The sequence below is a fragment of the Bufo bufo genome, chromosome 11, assembly GCF_905171765.1.
Source record: "Bufo bufo chromosome 11, aBufBuf1.1, whole genome shotgun sequence".
NCBI classification, from domain to species: domain Eukaryota; kingdom Metazoa; phylum Chordata; class Amphibia; order Anura; family Bufonidae; genus Bufo; species Bufo bufo.
Genome location: NC_053399.1, coordinates 30626725 through 30644187, shown reverse-complemented (window position 1 = coordinate 30644187; position 17463 = coordinate 30626725). Strand labels below are relative to the sequence as shown.

Here is a 17463-nt window from a genome sequence, read left to right as displayed (position 1 = left end):
AAGTTACTAATATGTCAACCAATTGTTCTGTTCCATATGAGTCAGTAGAAATTGTATTTTTTTTTGTTTGGTCGCACAGGTTATAGGTGACAGATCAGAGTTTGGAGAGGCCGTACAGTGGGTGCAGTATCAACCCCCACAGCTTACAGTTATCTAGGCAGCTAATAGATGCTTTTATCTGTTGGAAGATTCCCTTTAACCAGTTCTGTAATATTTTCTGGTAGCTCTATGTGTAGGTCGAGCCTTTACATTATTGATATCCCTGTGGACAATAGAAGTACATGATTAAGAACAGTAGGGCTCTGGCACTGCATTAGATGGAGCAATGAATTATGGATTCTGGATCTGCATAATTCAGAAGTTACAAACTTACATGTATCCCAGTTTGACTCTAAGTATCAAAGGCGTAAGAAGAATTCATGGGCCCTCCTCCTTATTTATAACTGGACTGTAGTGAGGAGGGTGGATAGTAGTATCACATATCAGATCTGCACAATGGAGAACCCACATAGTGCAGCTGCATAGCAAAAAGTCACCAACTTGGTCCTCAAGCCAGGGCCACACGAGCATATCACAGACACATTATGCATCCGCATCTTGGACAGCAGTGATGGCCAGTTCGCCGTGTTCGCCCGCAAACACGTGCGAGCTGCCATCTTAACTGACAAGTCCGGCAAGGCACAGGTAAGTCCTTACCTGTGCAGGCAGTACCGAGAACAGCCCGATGAAGGCCCCCGGAGGCTGTTCTCGGAACTGCCTGCTCCCGGAGACCGCATTTAATTTCAGACCGGCTCGCGCACAGGCACAGGTAAGGACTTACCTGTGCCTCGCCGGACTTATCAGTTAAGATGGCAGCGAACACGGCGAACTGGCCATCACTGTTGGACAGGTGTCCCAGCCCAAATGCGAGTTAAAGGGGTTATGCCATGATTGATGCAAAAAATTAAAATGAGGCTGGGGCTCTGACACCCAGGACCCCTTCTGATCAGCTGTTTGAGAAGGCACCGCTGCTCGCAGTAGCGCCATGGCTTTCTCACAGCCCATAGAAGTGAATGGGACTGAGCTGCAATACCAAGTACAGCCACCATACAATGTACGGCGCTGTGCTTGGCAAGCTGAAAGAAGGCTGCTGCACTACTGTGAGCGCCGGTGCCTTCTCGAACAGCTGATCAGCGGGGGTCCCTGGTGTCAGACCCCCACCGATCACATCAGAAAAACCCATCATCTCTCCTGACATGTCTGTTTTAATAAATAGTTTTTCAGAAAATAACAATTCTGGAACGTCTGTTCTAACACTTGAGTGCATTTAGAGAAATGTGGAATTTTTTTTTTACAATTTAGTGATTATTTTGATATTTTACATCATTCTGATCTTTTTGTCAATTATTTAAAGGGACTTGACCACCCCTTTAACTGAGAATGCAAGCATGTACCAATGCCAGGAGAGCTGCGAGGTCCCTTTCTATATCCGCCAGCAGTTAATGGTGTATTCCTAGCGCAGTGATCATATACTGTAGATCTGTCCTTGAAATATGAGCTATATAGATTTAGCAGGGACTTGAGAGTGATAGCACAGGCACATCGCATCTGTATCAGCTGGAAAGGGTCTAGATGTATACGCGGAGTTCTTTGTGCGGCCTAATAATAGCAGGTCTCTCCGGAAGCATGTTCAGCTACTGACAGCGCTATAAATAAGTAATATTAATATAGGATCTGTATATCCTTTCAGCCTGATTCTCTAGTTAAGTACTCTATGAATAATACAAGGCAGCGCATTCAGTCCTGCCTAATGTATGTATTTACAGTAATGCGAGGGATGTGGATGGATTCGCCGGGGTTCCATTAGAGGTAATCAAGCGTATATTTAGATTTCATACTGACACCTTACTCCTAAAAAGACTACCGGATGAATATTACATTACTGTGTACAGTCAGAAAGCTCACATATCTGCGGTAATACATATAAATGGCATTGGGAATGAATGAATTTGCACTTAATATGTTTGCACATGTACGGACCCTCGCTCCGGGATCACTTGTTTTCATGGCGCTTTTTACTAGGCGCAGGTCACTGCTGCGTTTTTATCCTTTACCATTTTGAGAAGAAGAGTAGGCGGCGCACAGCAATTTCTATAGCCAGTTAGGTGGATATTAACCCCTTCCCATAAATTGGCAGGCGTGCTAATGGCGGTTACCTAATCGCCATAAGACCTAAAGGGGGTTATGCTGTGATTGATGTAAAAGAATGAATCATATAGTACATGAAAATCTCTTTCTAAGGGCTCATTCACACGACCGTATGTATTTTGCAGTCCGCAAAAAATACGGATGACATCCGTGTGCATTCCCTATTTTGCGGAACGGAACAGCTGACCCTTCATAGAACAGTCCTACCTTTGTCCGGACAATAATAGGACATGTCCTATTTTTTTGCGGAACGGAAATTCGGACATACGGAAACGGAATGCACAGTACCTTCCGTTTTTTTTTTTTTTTTTTTAAATGAATGGTTCCGTATACGGTCTGCAAAAAAAAAACGGAACGGACACGGAAAGAAAATATGTTTGTGTGCATGAGCCCTAACAAAGCTAGAACCAGCCCTGTAACTCGTATGGATCCAGAGATCTCCCCATTCATTGCTCCAGTTGCTCCGCTAGATTCTCATCAGGTTGGTAAGTCAAGGGGCGTTTCCTTTCTGCTGTAGCCCTTTCCTTGTAACATATGGCTGGTGACTGTTGAAGATTTAAACTGAGAGCGTGCGACCACCTCAGTGGCGCTATAGAGAGAGATTTCATTAAATAACTCTGTGGCTATATTACATTTTTAATGACCGGCAATTACAAAAGTATTCAGATCCAGGTGCTGGTTTGAAAAATAGGTTATATTTTCTGTGGCACAATCCCTTTAATAGAACCACTTGGCGATGTTGCAGGCTCAGCACCCGTGTGATCACTGTGGTAGTTCCTGCTGTAATGGCTGGCACTGGGTAACATCTCAGATCCCCGGCTCATAACCCCTTATATGCCCCAATTGGTAGAGACCACAGCACCTAAAGAGTTGGAGAGGCATAGATTAATACAGAAGATGCATGTCAGTGTAAGTCGAAAATAAGGGGGTCATTTATCAATCTGAAATACGTCTATTAGGCGTATTTCAGACGCAGATGGCGGTGCAACGTTTAGTTGCGCCGCTATCTGCAACATCTCCGCTCACGCCAGGTCTAAAAAAAAGTGGGCGTGGCATGGAAGGGGAAGGGGTTGGGCCAGCAGTAGCAGTGAATAGAGTGGCAGCGCAAATGCTCAACTGTTACTCCATTCATACGGGGAGACGCGTTGCCCCCATCTTCATGATTGGTGGGGGTCCAGAGGTCAAAGACACTTATGCCCTGTCAGGTGCTAAAACATATGCATCACTTCTATATATCTTCCCCCCCCCCCCCCCATCCCCCCCAAACACAGAACTAAAACCTATTTTCTTTCTATAGAATTTGTATCTGAACTACAACCATATTGAGTCCATCCTGCCAAGACAGAAGCCTCAGAATCACCTGACCAACCGGCAGATACTTCACCAAAAAGTTAACTCCAGCGGATATGGGCAGCAAGGCAAGAATAACAGGTAGGTGGGATATAAGTGGCCTACTGAACACGGGCTGTGATATATAAAGCCAGGGTTATGACAAATGTTAAAATTCCACATCTTATATTTGGAAAGGTTTGGAAATCAGGTTCTAATTGCATCTCCTGTATGGAGAGAAGTTACCATTCTCAAGTTGGCTCATTTTTATTTTTTTTTCAATTCCAGAGACCCGTTATTTGGGGAGTCTCTGCCGCCGATAATGCAGAGTTTGGAGGTGCTTCACTTGGGTTACAACGGCATCAGTAATTTGTCGCAGTTGCAACTCAGCCGATTGAGAAATTTGAAATCTCTGTTTTTGCAGGGTAAGTAAAAAAAAAAAAGTTAAAAGCTTAAAAGATTTTTCTAGGTTTTAACCTTGATGCCCTATTTTTAAGATAGATCATCAACGTGCGATAGGTGGACAACGGATCAAAAGGGTCAGAGAACAAGAGTGGCTCTGCGTGCGGTACTGCAGTGAACAATTACAATCCTTTCACTCTGCCATTTGGTGGGAACCTGGCGTTCAGAGCCTTAGGCTTATTGCACACGACCGTATGGCTTTTTCAGTGTTTTGCGGTCCGTTTTTCATGGATCCGTTGTTCCGTTGTGTTTCCGTTTTTCCGTTCCGTTTTTCCGTATGGCATATACAGTATACAGTAATTACATAGATAAAATTGGGCTGGGCATAACATTTTCAATAGATGGTTCAGCAAAAAACAGAACGGAAACGGAAGACATACGGATGCATTTCCGTATGTGTTCCGGTTTTTTGCGGACCCATTGACTTGAATGGAGCCACGGACTGTGATTTGCGAGCAATAATAGGACATGTTCTATGTTAAAACGGAACGGAAAAACGGAAATACGGAAACGGAATGCATACGGAGTACATTCAGTTTTTTTTGCGGAACCATTGAAATGAATGGTTCCGTATACGGACCGTATACGGAACGCAAAAAACGGCCAGTAAACGGGGAAAAAAAACGGCCGTGTGCATGAGGCCTTACCAGTCAGACCATTCTTCACCAGCAGACACCAGCTGCTTCACATTCTGCAGATGGCAGCCTGCATTCCTTGTAACTTTCTGTCCTACATGCCTATTATTTGAATAGATTCTTTTACAAGACAATTAATCACATAAGAATATACTGTATTAGGAAACAGCTTTATTTATTTATTTAGCTACTATATTCCGCAGCGCTTTACAGACATTAGCATCCAACTGTCCCCAATGGGGCTCACAATCTAAGGGTTTATATGTAGATATTGTAGGTTGACCCAAATGCATACCCACCACAGACGCAGCCCCTGCAGTTTCCATGGGGCCTGGGGAGAGAGTGGTCCCTGCCCTTGTTGTTTCTTCCCTTTTGAATGGCTGGGGCCCATGCAGGACTTCGCTCTCCAAAGGCACTGCCTTGTTAGCAAACTAGTGGGAGAGGAGTTGGCCCAAGCTCTTGGAAAGGGTGTGGAGGGAGAAACAAAACCTAGCATCTTAATGGGGCAACAATTGAAATTTTTGCTATCAGCCCCTAAACTTCTGCATTTACTTAAAGGGGTTCTGCATTTTTTTTTAAACTGATGATCTATCCTCTGGATAGATCATTAGCATCTGATCGGCGGGGGTCCGACACCCGCCGTGTCGAGAAGGCAGAGGCGCTGGCAGTAGTGACGCGGCCTTCTCTCTGTTTACCGCAGGCCCAGTGACGTCACGACTAGTATCCAATGGCCTGGGCGGAGCTAAGCCCCATTCAAGTGAACAGCCCCGTCCCAGGCCATTGATACTAGTCGTGACGTCACTGGGCCTGCGGTAAACAGCGAGAAGGCCGCGTCACTACTGCCAGCGCCTCTGCCTTCTCGACACGGCGGGTGTCGGACCCCCGCCGATCAGATGCTGATGATCTATCCAGAACCCCTTTAAAGAATGAGGTTCACATAATATATTGGACATGTTTACCAGAGACCACAACTGGTATTTTTCTAAAAATAATATTTTTGGCACTCAAGACTTCACACTATAATATATATGTACAAAAAATCCATGGCACTCCTCTGTAAAACGTGAAAATAATGTGTCACACAGCGACGTTTCGGATCTCTCACAGAACCTTTCTCAAGCCAAGTGAATTACAAAGTGCAAAAGTGCAAAAATGTATACATCACATAATTAATTAATCACCAATTGATGCAGGTTTAAAAGTACTGGCCCCTCGATCACTTCCAATCCCAGTGTTGTCTTGCAGCCCGTTCAGACTAGACACTGTGTCCATGTCAGCCAGATCTCCATTACAACTTGGTTAAATCCTGTGGTATATCAGTGTCCATAATTGCATATAATATATCATTACATGTGTAGATTATTTCATGTGCTAAGTGCTAGTCATATTAAAAACGCTTGGCCACAACATATATAAAGGCTCACACGGGCATATCGCAGGCTGAACACTTCACCAAAAACGGGCACATATGCAGCTCGCACCAGCCAGACGTGCCTAGAACTGTGCGTCTTCCTGCTCACAATGCGCATGCGCTGCCGTCCCATGTGTCTGCTCACAGCCAGCGCCATCTTAAATAAGGGCAAACTGATGGGCAAATGAACAAGAATGCATAATCAAAGGAGAACATCAGACTCCACTTCCACAAATAGACTGAGTAGATCGCATACTGGTCATTACCTCCACTGCCATGGTGCACGCCGCAGCGCCCCCTAGGCTGATGGGATCACAGCGCGCACACCACTGTGGACGGATCCAATTATACATTTAACCCCTCAATCACTATGCAAACTATTCAGTCAAATACGCCCCAATAACAATACAATATGTTCAGCCATTGTATGTCCATGTAGTCCATCTTCTGTGACGGTTATCTCCACAACTACAAAACAATAATCATGACCGATAAACATTCAATCGTTACGGTTATTTACCTAATAGTAATATAAATATCCGTATATAAAGTATAGTTAATTCACTTGTCATAATAGCTGGAATATGTAGAAGGCAGGGTAATGGAATGGAACGTCCTCACTCATCATCCCCCCGGTCACTCTAAAGTCAACATTTAGACCTTTTGGTTTTAATGAGTCCAGGTGAAAAATCCACCTCAACTCATTTTTCTTTAATAGAGATAATCTGTCTTCGCCTCATTTTGATATGGTCCAAAGTCATGAACCTGAATTCACTTTCCTTATGGTTTTCTGCAAAGTATTTTGACACTGGTAAATCCCTTCTCTTGTTTCTAATGGTCTGTCTATGGTTATTCAATCTGGTTTTCATATCACAAGTAGTCTCTCCTACATACGGCATTTTACAAGGACACCATAATACATAAATCACCCAGGATGAATCACATGTAAGATAATGTTTAATATCGAACCTCTCATTTGTTATAGGGTGTATAAAGACAGAGCCCTTATTCATTAACTTACAATTTACACATCCTAGACGGGGAAAACAACCTGTGGGTCTGGGTCTAAGAAATGTCTGTCTCATGCCTCCACTCTCAGGTACCGCAGAACTCACTACCCTGTCCCTAATGCTGTGAGATCTCTTATACGCCATCATTGGGGGATCTCTAAAAGCAGCTAATGAAGGATAGCCATGCTTCAAGATACCCCAATGCTTCCTTACTATGCGTTCAATAGAGGGACTTAACTCATTGTATGTGGATACCAATGGCAACCTATCCTTTTTGTGTTTCACATTTGGTTTCCAAAGTTCCTCCCTCGGTATTGCTTTGGCCCTCAGTGCATGTCTATGCACTAGGTTCCTGGGGTAACCTCTAGCCGTAAATGCATTTTCCATATTCTGTAATGTTCGATCTGCATGTTCTTCTACATCCACTATTCTCCTCACCCTTAACATTTGACTGTATGGTTAAGAGTTCACCATTTTCCTAGGATGACCACTGGTATAGTGTAACAGTCTATTCCTGTCTGTCTGCTTGATGTTAAGATCTGTATGCAACTGGTCCTGGTCAATATACACCTGAGTTCTAAGAATTGTACTCTCTCTAGATGCTGTCAATCGGATCTGATCATCAATGGAATTCAAGTACTGATGGAATTCAATTAATGTCTCCATAGATCCAGGTCAAATGAGGAAAATGTCGTCTATGTACCTCCACCATGACAAAACTTGGTTGAAGTGGGGAGATACATAGACAAAACGTTCCTCAAGTGAACGTACATAGATATTTCCATAAGTTGGCGCGGAATTTGAGCCCATTGCAGCGCCCACCTTCTGCAAATAGAACTTGCCTTGAAATGAAAAATAATTACCCGTTTAAGACATTTCAAGACAAAGATCCAAATTTAATTTCCTTGTTTCATTTGAATAGACAGAATTGTCCAGTATTCTCTCAACTGCTAGTAAGCCCCTAGCATGACTGATGGAGAAGTATATAGTGATACAATGTCGAGTGAGGCCAATATCGCCCCCTTGGGAATCCGTATAGCGTTCAGTTTGTTTATAAAATCACCAGTGTCTCCGATATATGACCTTGCCCCAACCGCATATTCTCTCAATACTTTATCCAAAAAAATTGTAATATTAGAAAAAATAGAATTCGGGCCAGATATAATTGGACGCCCTGGAGGGTCCTCCAACCTCTTATGAATCTTGGGCAATACATATATCACAGGCGTCACTGGAGATGTTAGTCAAAAATTATTTAAGCTGTTTATCTATAATATTGCATTTCTCAGCTTTTGCCAATAATCCCTCAATTTCTCCAGCAATATCGAATCTAGGAGCACTATTCAATTGTTCCTAAGTACCTGGTTCATTCAACTGTCTGTACATTTCTTGTATATATTTGGAGGTGTCCATATCCACGATCCCACCACCCTTGTCAGCGGGTTTAATGGTGAGATCGGGGTTATTGGACAAACTCTCCAAAGCCATCATTTCTCTAGAAGTAATATTGGGTTTAGACAATACACCTTGTTGTTCATGTTGTCTCAAGACCGTTATATCATTCTTAACTGCTCCAATAAAAGCTTCCATAGCATGTGAATTTACCATAGGAACAAAATCACTTTTCATATGCAGATCGAACTGTTTCAATGTTAATTGGGCACGCTGCGCAAGCAGAACTGCCCCGCTCTGTGTTTCAGTGGAGTTGGGGGTCGAACCACATCCTCAGTTTAAGACTCCTGAAGATGTTTCTGGATAAAATGGCACAGAGATGAATACGATTATACATCGGGCCATGTATACACATGGGAGAACACACGGATAGCTGACAAGTTACCAGCAAAAAAAGATGCCTAAGAAAAACAAAGATCACAGCAGACCTATGAAGGATAAGGAGATTACTGATAACAACAGTGCATCCACTTCTGGACTTTTTCTTAGAGGACCAGAACTTTACATAAAACAAGGAGAGGGGGTCGCCGGCATGGAAGATCCAGGAAAAACGAGATCCCAGAAAATTTCAAGATCCAACACCCCCAAAATGATGAATGTTACCAAGAAAAAAAAAAGATGCTAATGTGGTGGTAAATATTTCCTCTCATGTATTAGATGAATATGAAGTAAAAGTGTTGAATAAGGGCCTTTCCTTCTGTCCGCAAGACAGGATGAACTGGTTTTAGTTGGAGTTGGACTTGAACCGCTTCTTCAGGAGTCTTAGGGCTCTTTCACACCTGCGTTCTTTTCTTCCGGCATAGAGTTCCGTCGTCGGGGCTCTATGCCGGAAGAATCCTGATCAGTTTTATCCTAATGCATTCTGAATGGAGTGAAATCCGTTCAGGATGCATCAGGATGTCTTCAGTTCCGGAACGGAACGTTTTTTGGCCGGAGAAAATACCGAAGCATGATGCGCTTTTTGCTCCGGCCAAAAATCCTGAAGACTTGCCGCAAGGCCGGATCCGGAATTAATGCCCATTGAAAGGCATTGATCCGGATCCGGCCTTAAGCTAAACGTCGTTTCGGCGCATTGCCGGATCCGACGTTTAGCTTTTTCTGAATGGTTACCATGGCTGCCGGGACGCTAAAGTCCTGGCAGCCATGGTAAAGTGTAGCGGGGAGCAGCATACTTACCGTCCGTGCGGCTCCCGGGGCGCTCCAGAGTGACGTCAGGGCGCCCCAAGCGCATGGATCACGTGATCGCATGGCACGTCATCCATGCGCATGGGGCGCTCTGACATCATTCTGGAGCGCCCTGGGAGCCGCGCGGACTGTAAGTATACTGCTCCCCGCTCCTACTATGGCAACCAGGACTTTAATAGCGTCCTGGCTGCCATAGTAACACTGAAAGCATTTTGAAGACGGATCCGTCTTCAAATGCTTTCAGTACACTTGCGTTATATGTATATCAGTACACTGTGATATATGTATTGCCCAAGATTCATAAGAGGTTGGAGGACCCTCCAGGGCGTCCAATTATATCTGTCCCGAATTCAATTTTTTCTAATATTGCTATTTTTTTGGGATAAAGCATTGAGAGAATATGCGGTTGGGGCAAGGTCATATATTGGAGACACTGGTGATTTTATAAACAAACTGAATGCTATACGGATTCCCAAGGGGGCGATATTGGCCTCACTCGACATTGTATCACTATATACTTCTCCATCAGTCATGCTAGGGGCTTACTAGCAGTTGAGAGAGTACTGGACAATTCTGTCTATTCAAATGAAACAAGGACATTTATTTTGGATCTTTTGGAAATGTCTTTAACGGGTAATTATTTTTCATTTCAAGGCAAGTTCTATTTGCAGAAGGTGGGCGCTGCAATGGGCTCAAATTCCGTGCCCACTTATGGAAATATCTATGGACGTTCACTTGAGGAACGTTTTGTCTATGTATCTTCCCACTTCAACCAAGTTTTGTCGTGGTGGAGGTACATAGACGACATTTTCCTCATTTGGACTGGATCTATGGAGACATTAATTGAATTCCATCAGTACTTGAATTCCATTGATGATCAGATCCGATTGACAGCATCTAGAGAGAGTACAATTCTTAGATACTCAGGTGTATATTGACCAGGACCAGTTGCATACAGATCTTAACATCAAGCAGACAGACAGGAATAGACTGTTACACTATACCAGTGGTCATCCTAGGAAAATGGTGAACTCTTAACCATACAGTCAAATGTTAAGGGTGAGGAGAATAGTGGATGTAGAAGAACATGCAGATCGAACATTACAGAATATGGAAAATGCATTTACGGCTAGAGGTTACCCCAGGAACCTAGTGCATAGACATGCACTGAGGGCCAAAGCAATACCGAGGGAGGAACTTTGGAAACCAAATGTAAAACACAAAAAGGATAGGTTGCCATTGGTATCCACATACAATGAGTTAAGTCCCTCTATTGAACGCATAGTAAGGAAGCATTGGGGTATCTTGAAGCATGGCTATCCTTCATTAGCTGCTTTTAGAGATCCCCCAATGATGGCGTATAAGAGATCTCGCAGCATTAGGGACAGGGTAGTGAGTTCTGCGGTACCTGAGAGTGGAGGCATGAGACAGACATTTCTTAGACCCAGACGCACAGGTTGTTTTCCCCGTCTAGGATGTGTAAATTGTAAGTTAATGAATAAGGGCTCTGTCTTTATACACCCTATAACAAATGAGAGGTTCGATATTAAACATTATCTTACATGTGATTCATCCTGGGTGATTTATGTATTATGGTGTCCTTGTAAAATGCCGTATGTAGGAGAGACTACTTGTGATATGAAAACCAGATTGAATAACCATAGACAGACCATTAGAAACAAGAGAAGGGATTTACCAGTGTCAAAATACTTTGCAGAAAACCATAAGGAAAGTGAATTCAGGTTCATGACTTTGGACCATATCAAAATGAGGCGGTTTTAATGAGTCCAGGCGAAAAATCCACCTCAACTCATTTTTCTTTAATAGAGATAATCTGTCTCTATTAAAGAAAAATGAGTTGAGGTGGATTTTTCGCCTGGACTCATTAAAACCAAAAGGTCTAAATGTTGACTTTAGAGTGACCGGGGGGATGATGAGTGAGGACGTTCCATTCCATTACCCTGCCTTCTACATATTCCAGCTATTATGACAAGTGAATTAACTATACTTTATATACGGATATTTATATTACTATTAGGTAAATAACCGTAACGATTGAATGTTTATCGGTCATGATTATTGTTTTGTAGTTGTGGAGATAACCGTCACAGAAGATGGACTACATGGACATACAACGGCTGAACATAATGTATTGTTATTGGGGCGTATTTGACTGAATAGTTCGCATAGTGATTGAGGGGTTAAATGTATAATTGGATCCGTCCACAGCGGTGTGCGCGCTGTGATCCCATCAGCCTAGGGGGCGCTGCGGCGTGCACCATGGCAGTGGAGGTAATGACCAGTATGCGATCTACTCAGTCTATTTGTGGAAGTGGAGTCTGATGTTCTCCTTTGATTATGCATTCTTGTTCATTTGCCCATCAGTTTGCCCTTATTTAAGATGGCGCTGGCTGTCAGCAGACACATGGGACGGCAGCGCATGCGCATTGCGAGCAGGAAGACGCACAGTTCTAGGCACGTCTGGCTGGTGCGAGCTGCATATGTGCCCGTTTTTGGTGAAGTGTTCAGCCTGCGATATGCCCGTGTGAGTCTTTATATATGTTGTGGCCAAGCGTTTTTAATATGACTAGCACTTAGCACATGAAATAATCTACACATGTAATGATATATTATATGTAATTATGGACACTGATATACCACAGGATTTAACCAAGTTGTAATGGAGATCTGGCTGACATGGACACAAGCTCCTTTCACACGGGCAAGTTTTCCGCGCGGGTGCAATGCGTGAGGTGAACACATTGCACCCGTACTGAATTCAAACTTATTCACTTCAATGGGTCTGTGTAGATGAGCGGTGATTTTCACGCATCACTTGTGCGTTGCGTGAAAATCGCAGCATGTTCTATATTCTTCGTTTTTCACGCAACGCAGGCCCCATAGAAATGAATGGGTCTGCGTGAAAATCGCAAGCATCCGCAAGCAAGTGCCAATGCGGTGCGATTTTCACGCATGGTTGCTAGGATATGATAGGGATGAGCAACCCTGGACCCCATTAAAGTCTATTCACTGTATTATTTTCCCTTATAACATGGTTATAAGGGAAAAAAATCTCAGGTCCCCCTTTGCTCAGGGGGTATGGATTAATTAGCTGACTAGAGTGTGATACTTTGAGCCTAGAATATTGAACCTTTTCACAATATTCACATTTTTCGAGCTTCACCTGTATATTTGACTAATAAATTGCGGTCGGTGTTTGCACAAAACTAGTCTGCTCAATAGCAAAAAATACCCTAAAGTAAGACACCTCAATAAATTAAAACCTAAAACAATATATATTTATAGTGTGAAGTCTTGAGTGCCAAAATCTGATTGATAGAAATATATTAGTTCTTAGGGTACTGAGTTTCTCGCGCACTTTGACCTACATGGGTGAGCTCACCTACCATTATCTAGAGAACACAACTGACCTGTGCTGTCTCCCTCTCTAGGCAATGAGATCAGCCAAGTGGAAGGACTTGAAGGTTTACAGCATCTTCAGGAGCTTGTGCTGGACCATAACAGGATTAAAATGATCGCTGAGACGTCATTTGCAAAGCAGAGTTCTCTAGTCTCCCTCCGAATTGAAGAAAACAGGCTCCGTGATTTTAGTAATTTGCATCCTCTTATAAAGTTAAAGAAACTGTTTATTGGATTTAATAAAATTCAGGTAAATGTGGGGTTTTATGAGATGGAACCATCTTTGAGTACAGAACTGCTTCTTTAGTTTCTGGGAGGGAGAGTAGATATCGGAGAGCTACCCTTGTCAGCTACATTAAGGGCTCTTTCACCCGAGTGGATCCCGTGCTGGTAATCCGCTGTGTGAATGAGAGCCAAGCCCCGTTCCGGACAGCAGAGACACGGAGCATTAACATGACTGATAACGCTCTTTGCCTCTCTGTATCTTTTTACTACAAAATCACAGTGAGATAAAGTTGTCACCGTGATTTTGTAGTAAAAAGATCACAAAGAGGCACGGAGCATTATCATTCATGTTAATGCTCCGTGTCTCTGCTGTCCGGAACGGGGCTTGGCAATCTTTCACGCAGCGGATTACCTGCACGGCATCTGCTCGTGTGGAAGAGCCCTGTTTTCTGTCACTGGGTCACCTGGAAGGTCATCATTCATCCGTCTTTCAGATCTACCTGCATATATGTCTAAACCAGGCATGCTCAACCTGTGGCCCTCCAGCTGTTGTAAAACTACAAATCCCATCATGCTCTACTGTAGGCTGATAGCTGTAGGTTGTCCGAGCATGCTGGGAGTTGTAGTTTTGCAACAGCTGGAGGGCCGCAGGTTGAGCATCCCTGGTCTAAACAAATTTTAAAGAGGTTTTCTGGGATTATCATTATGATGACATCCTCAGGATAGGTTAGTATGAGATTGGCGGGGGTTCGACTACCAGAACCCCCGCCGATCAGCTGTTTTGAGGAGACTGCAGCCCTCCTTGCTGCCTACAAAACACATCCATTCAATAGCGGCTGTGCTTGATATAGCAGCTCAGTTCTTTCACTTGAATGGGACTGAGCTGCGCCTAGGCCATGTGACCAATAAACGTGACATCATACGGCCTAGGAAGAGGTCTAAGTGCTCACCAAGCTACAACTGACCACTGGGGGTCCCAGGAGTCGGACCCCCGCTGATCTCATATAGATGACCTATCCTGAGGATAGGTCAATCGGTATGATAAACCTGGAAAACTTCTTTAAGAAAGTTCTGCTATGCAAAACTATTGCTTGTTATAAAAAATGTCATAATGCAAAAAAGAGGCAACACTAATCAGGGCCAAGGGTACATTGCAAAGAATATTGTACATACCTCATAACACTTGAATTTCCAAATTGTGGAATAAGTTAGCTCTATTTCTTCTCTGCTGTGAAAACTGTCTAAGGTTACTTTCACACTAGCGTTTTTCTTTTCCGGCGCTGAGTTCCGTCCTAGGGGCTCAAATCCGGAAAAGAACTGATCAGTTTTATCCTAATGCATTCTGAATGGAGAGTAAGGCTGCGTTCACACGGGCGAGATTTCCGCGCGGGTGCAATGCGGTAGGTGAACGCATTGCACCCGCACTGAATCTGGACCCATTCATTTCAATGGGGCTGTTCAGATGAGCGATGATTTTCACGCATCACTTATGCGTTGCGTGAAAATCGCAGCATGCTCTATATTCTGCGTTTTGCACGCAACGCAGGCCCCATAGAAGTGAATGGGGTTGCGTGAAAATCGCATGCATCCGCAAGCAAGTGCGGATGCGGTGAGATTTTCACGCAATGTTGCTAGGTGACAGTCTATACACTGTATTATTTTCCCTTATAACATGGTTATAAGGGAAAATAATAGCATTCTGAATACAGAATGCATAGTAGGTGATCAATTGAGGGTTAAAAAATAAAAAAAATTAACTCACCTTCTCCTCTTGTTCGCGTAGTTCTCCCGGTCTTCAGTTCTTTAAAAAGATGAACTATGGGCTAAAGGACCTTTGGTGACGTCAGATCACATGCTCCAATCACATGGTACATCACCGCGGTGATGTACCATGTGATTGGAGCATGTGATCTGACGTCACCAAAGGTCCTTTAGCCCATAGTTCATCTTTTTAAAGAACTGAAGACCGGGAGAACTACGCGAACAAGAGGAGAAGGTGAGTTAATTTTTTTTATTTTTTAACCCTCAATTGACCACCTACTATGCATTCTGTATTCAGAATGCTATTATTTTCCCTTATAACCATGTTATAAGGGAAAATAATAACATCTACACAACACCGAACCCAAACCTGAACTTCTGTGAAGAAGTTCGGGTCTGGGTACCACAGTCGGTTTTTTATCACGCGCGTGCAAAACACATTGCACACGCGCGATAAAAACTGAACATCGGAACGCAATCGCAGTCAAAACTGACTGCAATTGCATTCCTACTCGCGCGGGTTTGCCGCAACACACCGGGACGCATCCGGAACTAATCCGGACACTCTCGTGTGAACCCAGCCTAATCCGTTCAGTTTGCATCAGGATGTTTTCAGTTCAGTCTTTTTGACTGATCAGGCTTTTCAGAAAAACGTAGCATGTTGTATTTTTACCTCCGGCCAAAAATCCTGAACACTTTGACTGAACGCCGGATCCGGCCTTTTTCCCATTGACTTGCATTAACGCCGGATCCGGCGCCGTGTGTTCAGTCAAACCGGATCCGGCTTTTGCATGTTAAACCCGAAAAATGTGAAAAAAAAGTAAAAGTCCATAAATGGCGGATCCGTTTTTTCCAATGCATTTTTTCATTGTGATCAAAATCCTGATCAGGATTCAAATGTAATCCGTTTTCACACGTTTTTCCGGATCCGGCTGGCAGTTCCAGTGTCGGAATTGAACGCCGGATTAAAACAACGCTAGTGTGAAAGTAGCCTAAAACACCTCTTTTGTGCAAATGTACAAAAAAACACTGCCTTTGCGGCCTCCAGCACAGGAGAGTCCTGCAAAAACGTACACAGTTGAAAGATGCTGAGAAGGCGTTGCTTGATTTGGGGCTAGTGATGACCTGTTACTATTCCAGAGATCATCTATCTGCTTTTTCGATAAAACGTCAAGGAAATATGTTTCGTTAATTACGTATCCAGCAGCACACGGGCAGCAGTAAAGATGTAGTTTATGCACATGCCACCCTAGTCAATTACATACAGGCTACAGATTCATGCTAACAATCTTTATTTCATACTATATTAAACAGGAAATTTCAGAAGTAGAAAAACTGGAGGCAATTCCTACACTTCTAGAGCTCTCGATCTCTGGAAACCCAGTGAGTAATCATTTGCTGCCAGTCTTCTGGCTGGTTCGTGGTTTTGTGCTGGACTGAGCTAGCATTCTATCTATATGTACTCGTGTTTCATTTCAGTCCACCATGATCTGTCTCTGATGCCATCTTTAAAAGAGAACCTTTCAGGAACTTCACGCTACTCGAATCACAGGCAGCGTGAAATCCCGACAGACCAGTTACAAACGACTATGTTTTGCTTTGAGACACTGCAGCGTTTCAGAGAAAACATAGTTTAAAAAAAAAGCTAACTCCTTACCATCTTCTCCACACCCGGCTCAAGCTGAAGAGTCATGACTGTGACTCCCTACCATCTTCTCCACACCTGGCTCAAGCTGAAGAGTCATGACTGTGACTCCCTACCATCTTCTCCACACCTGGCTCAAGCTGAAGAGTCATGACTGTGACTCCCTTCCATCTTCTCCACACCCAGCTCAAGCTCAAGAATCACTACTGTGATTCTCTACCAGTTTCTCCAAACCCAACTGAAGCTGGGGTCACGACTGTGAGCCACACCTGGCTCAAGCTGAAGAGTCATGACTGTGACTCCCTTCCATCTTCTCCACAGCCGGCTCAAGCTGAAGAGTCAGGACTGTGACTCTCTTCCATCTTCTCCACAGCCGGCTCAAGCTGAAGAGTCAGGACTGTGACTCCCTTCCATCTTCTCCACACCCAGCTCAAGCTGAAGAGTCAGGACTGTGACTCCCTTCCATCTTCTCCACACCCGGCTCAAGCTGAAGAGTCAGAACTGTGACTCTCTTCCATCTTCTCCACAGCCGGCTCGAGCTGAAGAGTCAGGACTGTGACTCTCTTCCATCTTCTCCACAGCCGGCTCAAGCTGAAGAGTCAGGACTGTGACTCTCTTCCATCTTCTCCACAGCCGGCTCAAGCTGAAGAGTCAGGACTGTGACTCCCTTCCATCTTCTCCACACCCAGCTCAAGCTGAAGAGTCAGGACTGTGACTCCCTACCAGCTTCTCCACCCCCCG

At 43.9% G+C, this 17463-nt stretch overlaps 1 protein-coding gene across 1 annotated transcript in view; it reads left to right on the top strand.

The window, feature by feature from the left end:
- LRRC9 (leucine rich repeat containing 9) overlaps positions 1-17463 on the top strand; it is a 126335-nt gene that overhangs the window by 92434 nt on the left and 16438 nt on the right. Inside the window, exons 26-29 of the mRNA XM_040411210.1 lie at positions 3485-3618; positions 3799-3941; positions 13124-13341; positions 16392-16460. Coding sequence (XP_040267144.1) covers positions 3485-3618; positions 3799-3941; positions 13124-13341; positions 16392-16460 — 564 coding nt within the window. The remainder of the gene's footprint in view (positions 1-3484; positions 3619-3798; positions 3942-13123; positions 13342-16391; positions 16461-17463) is intronic.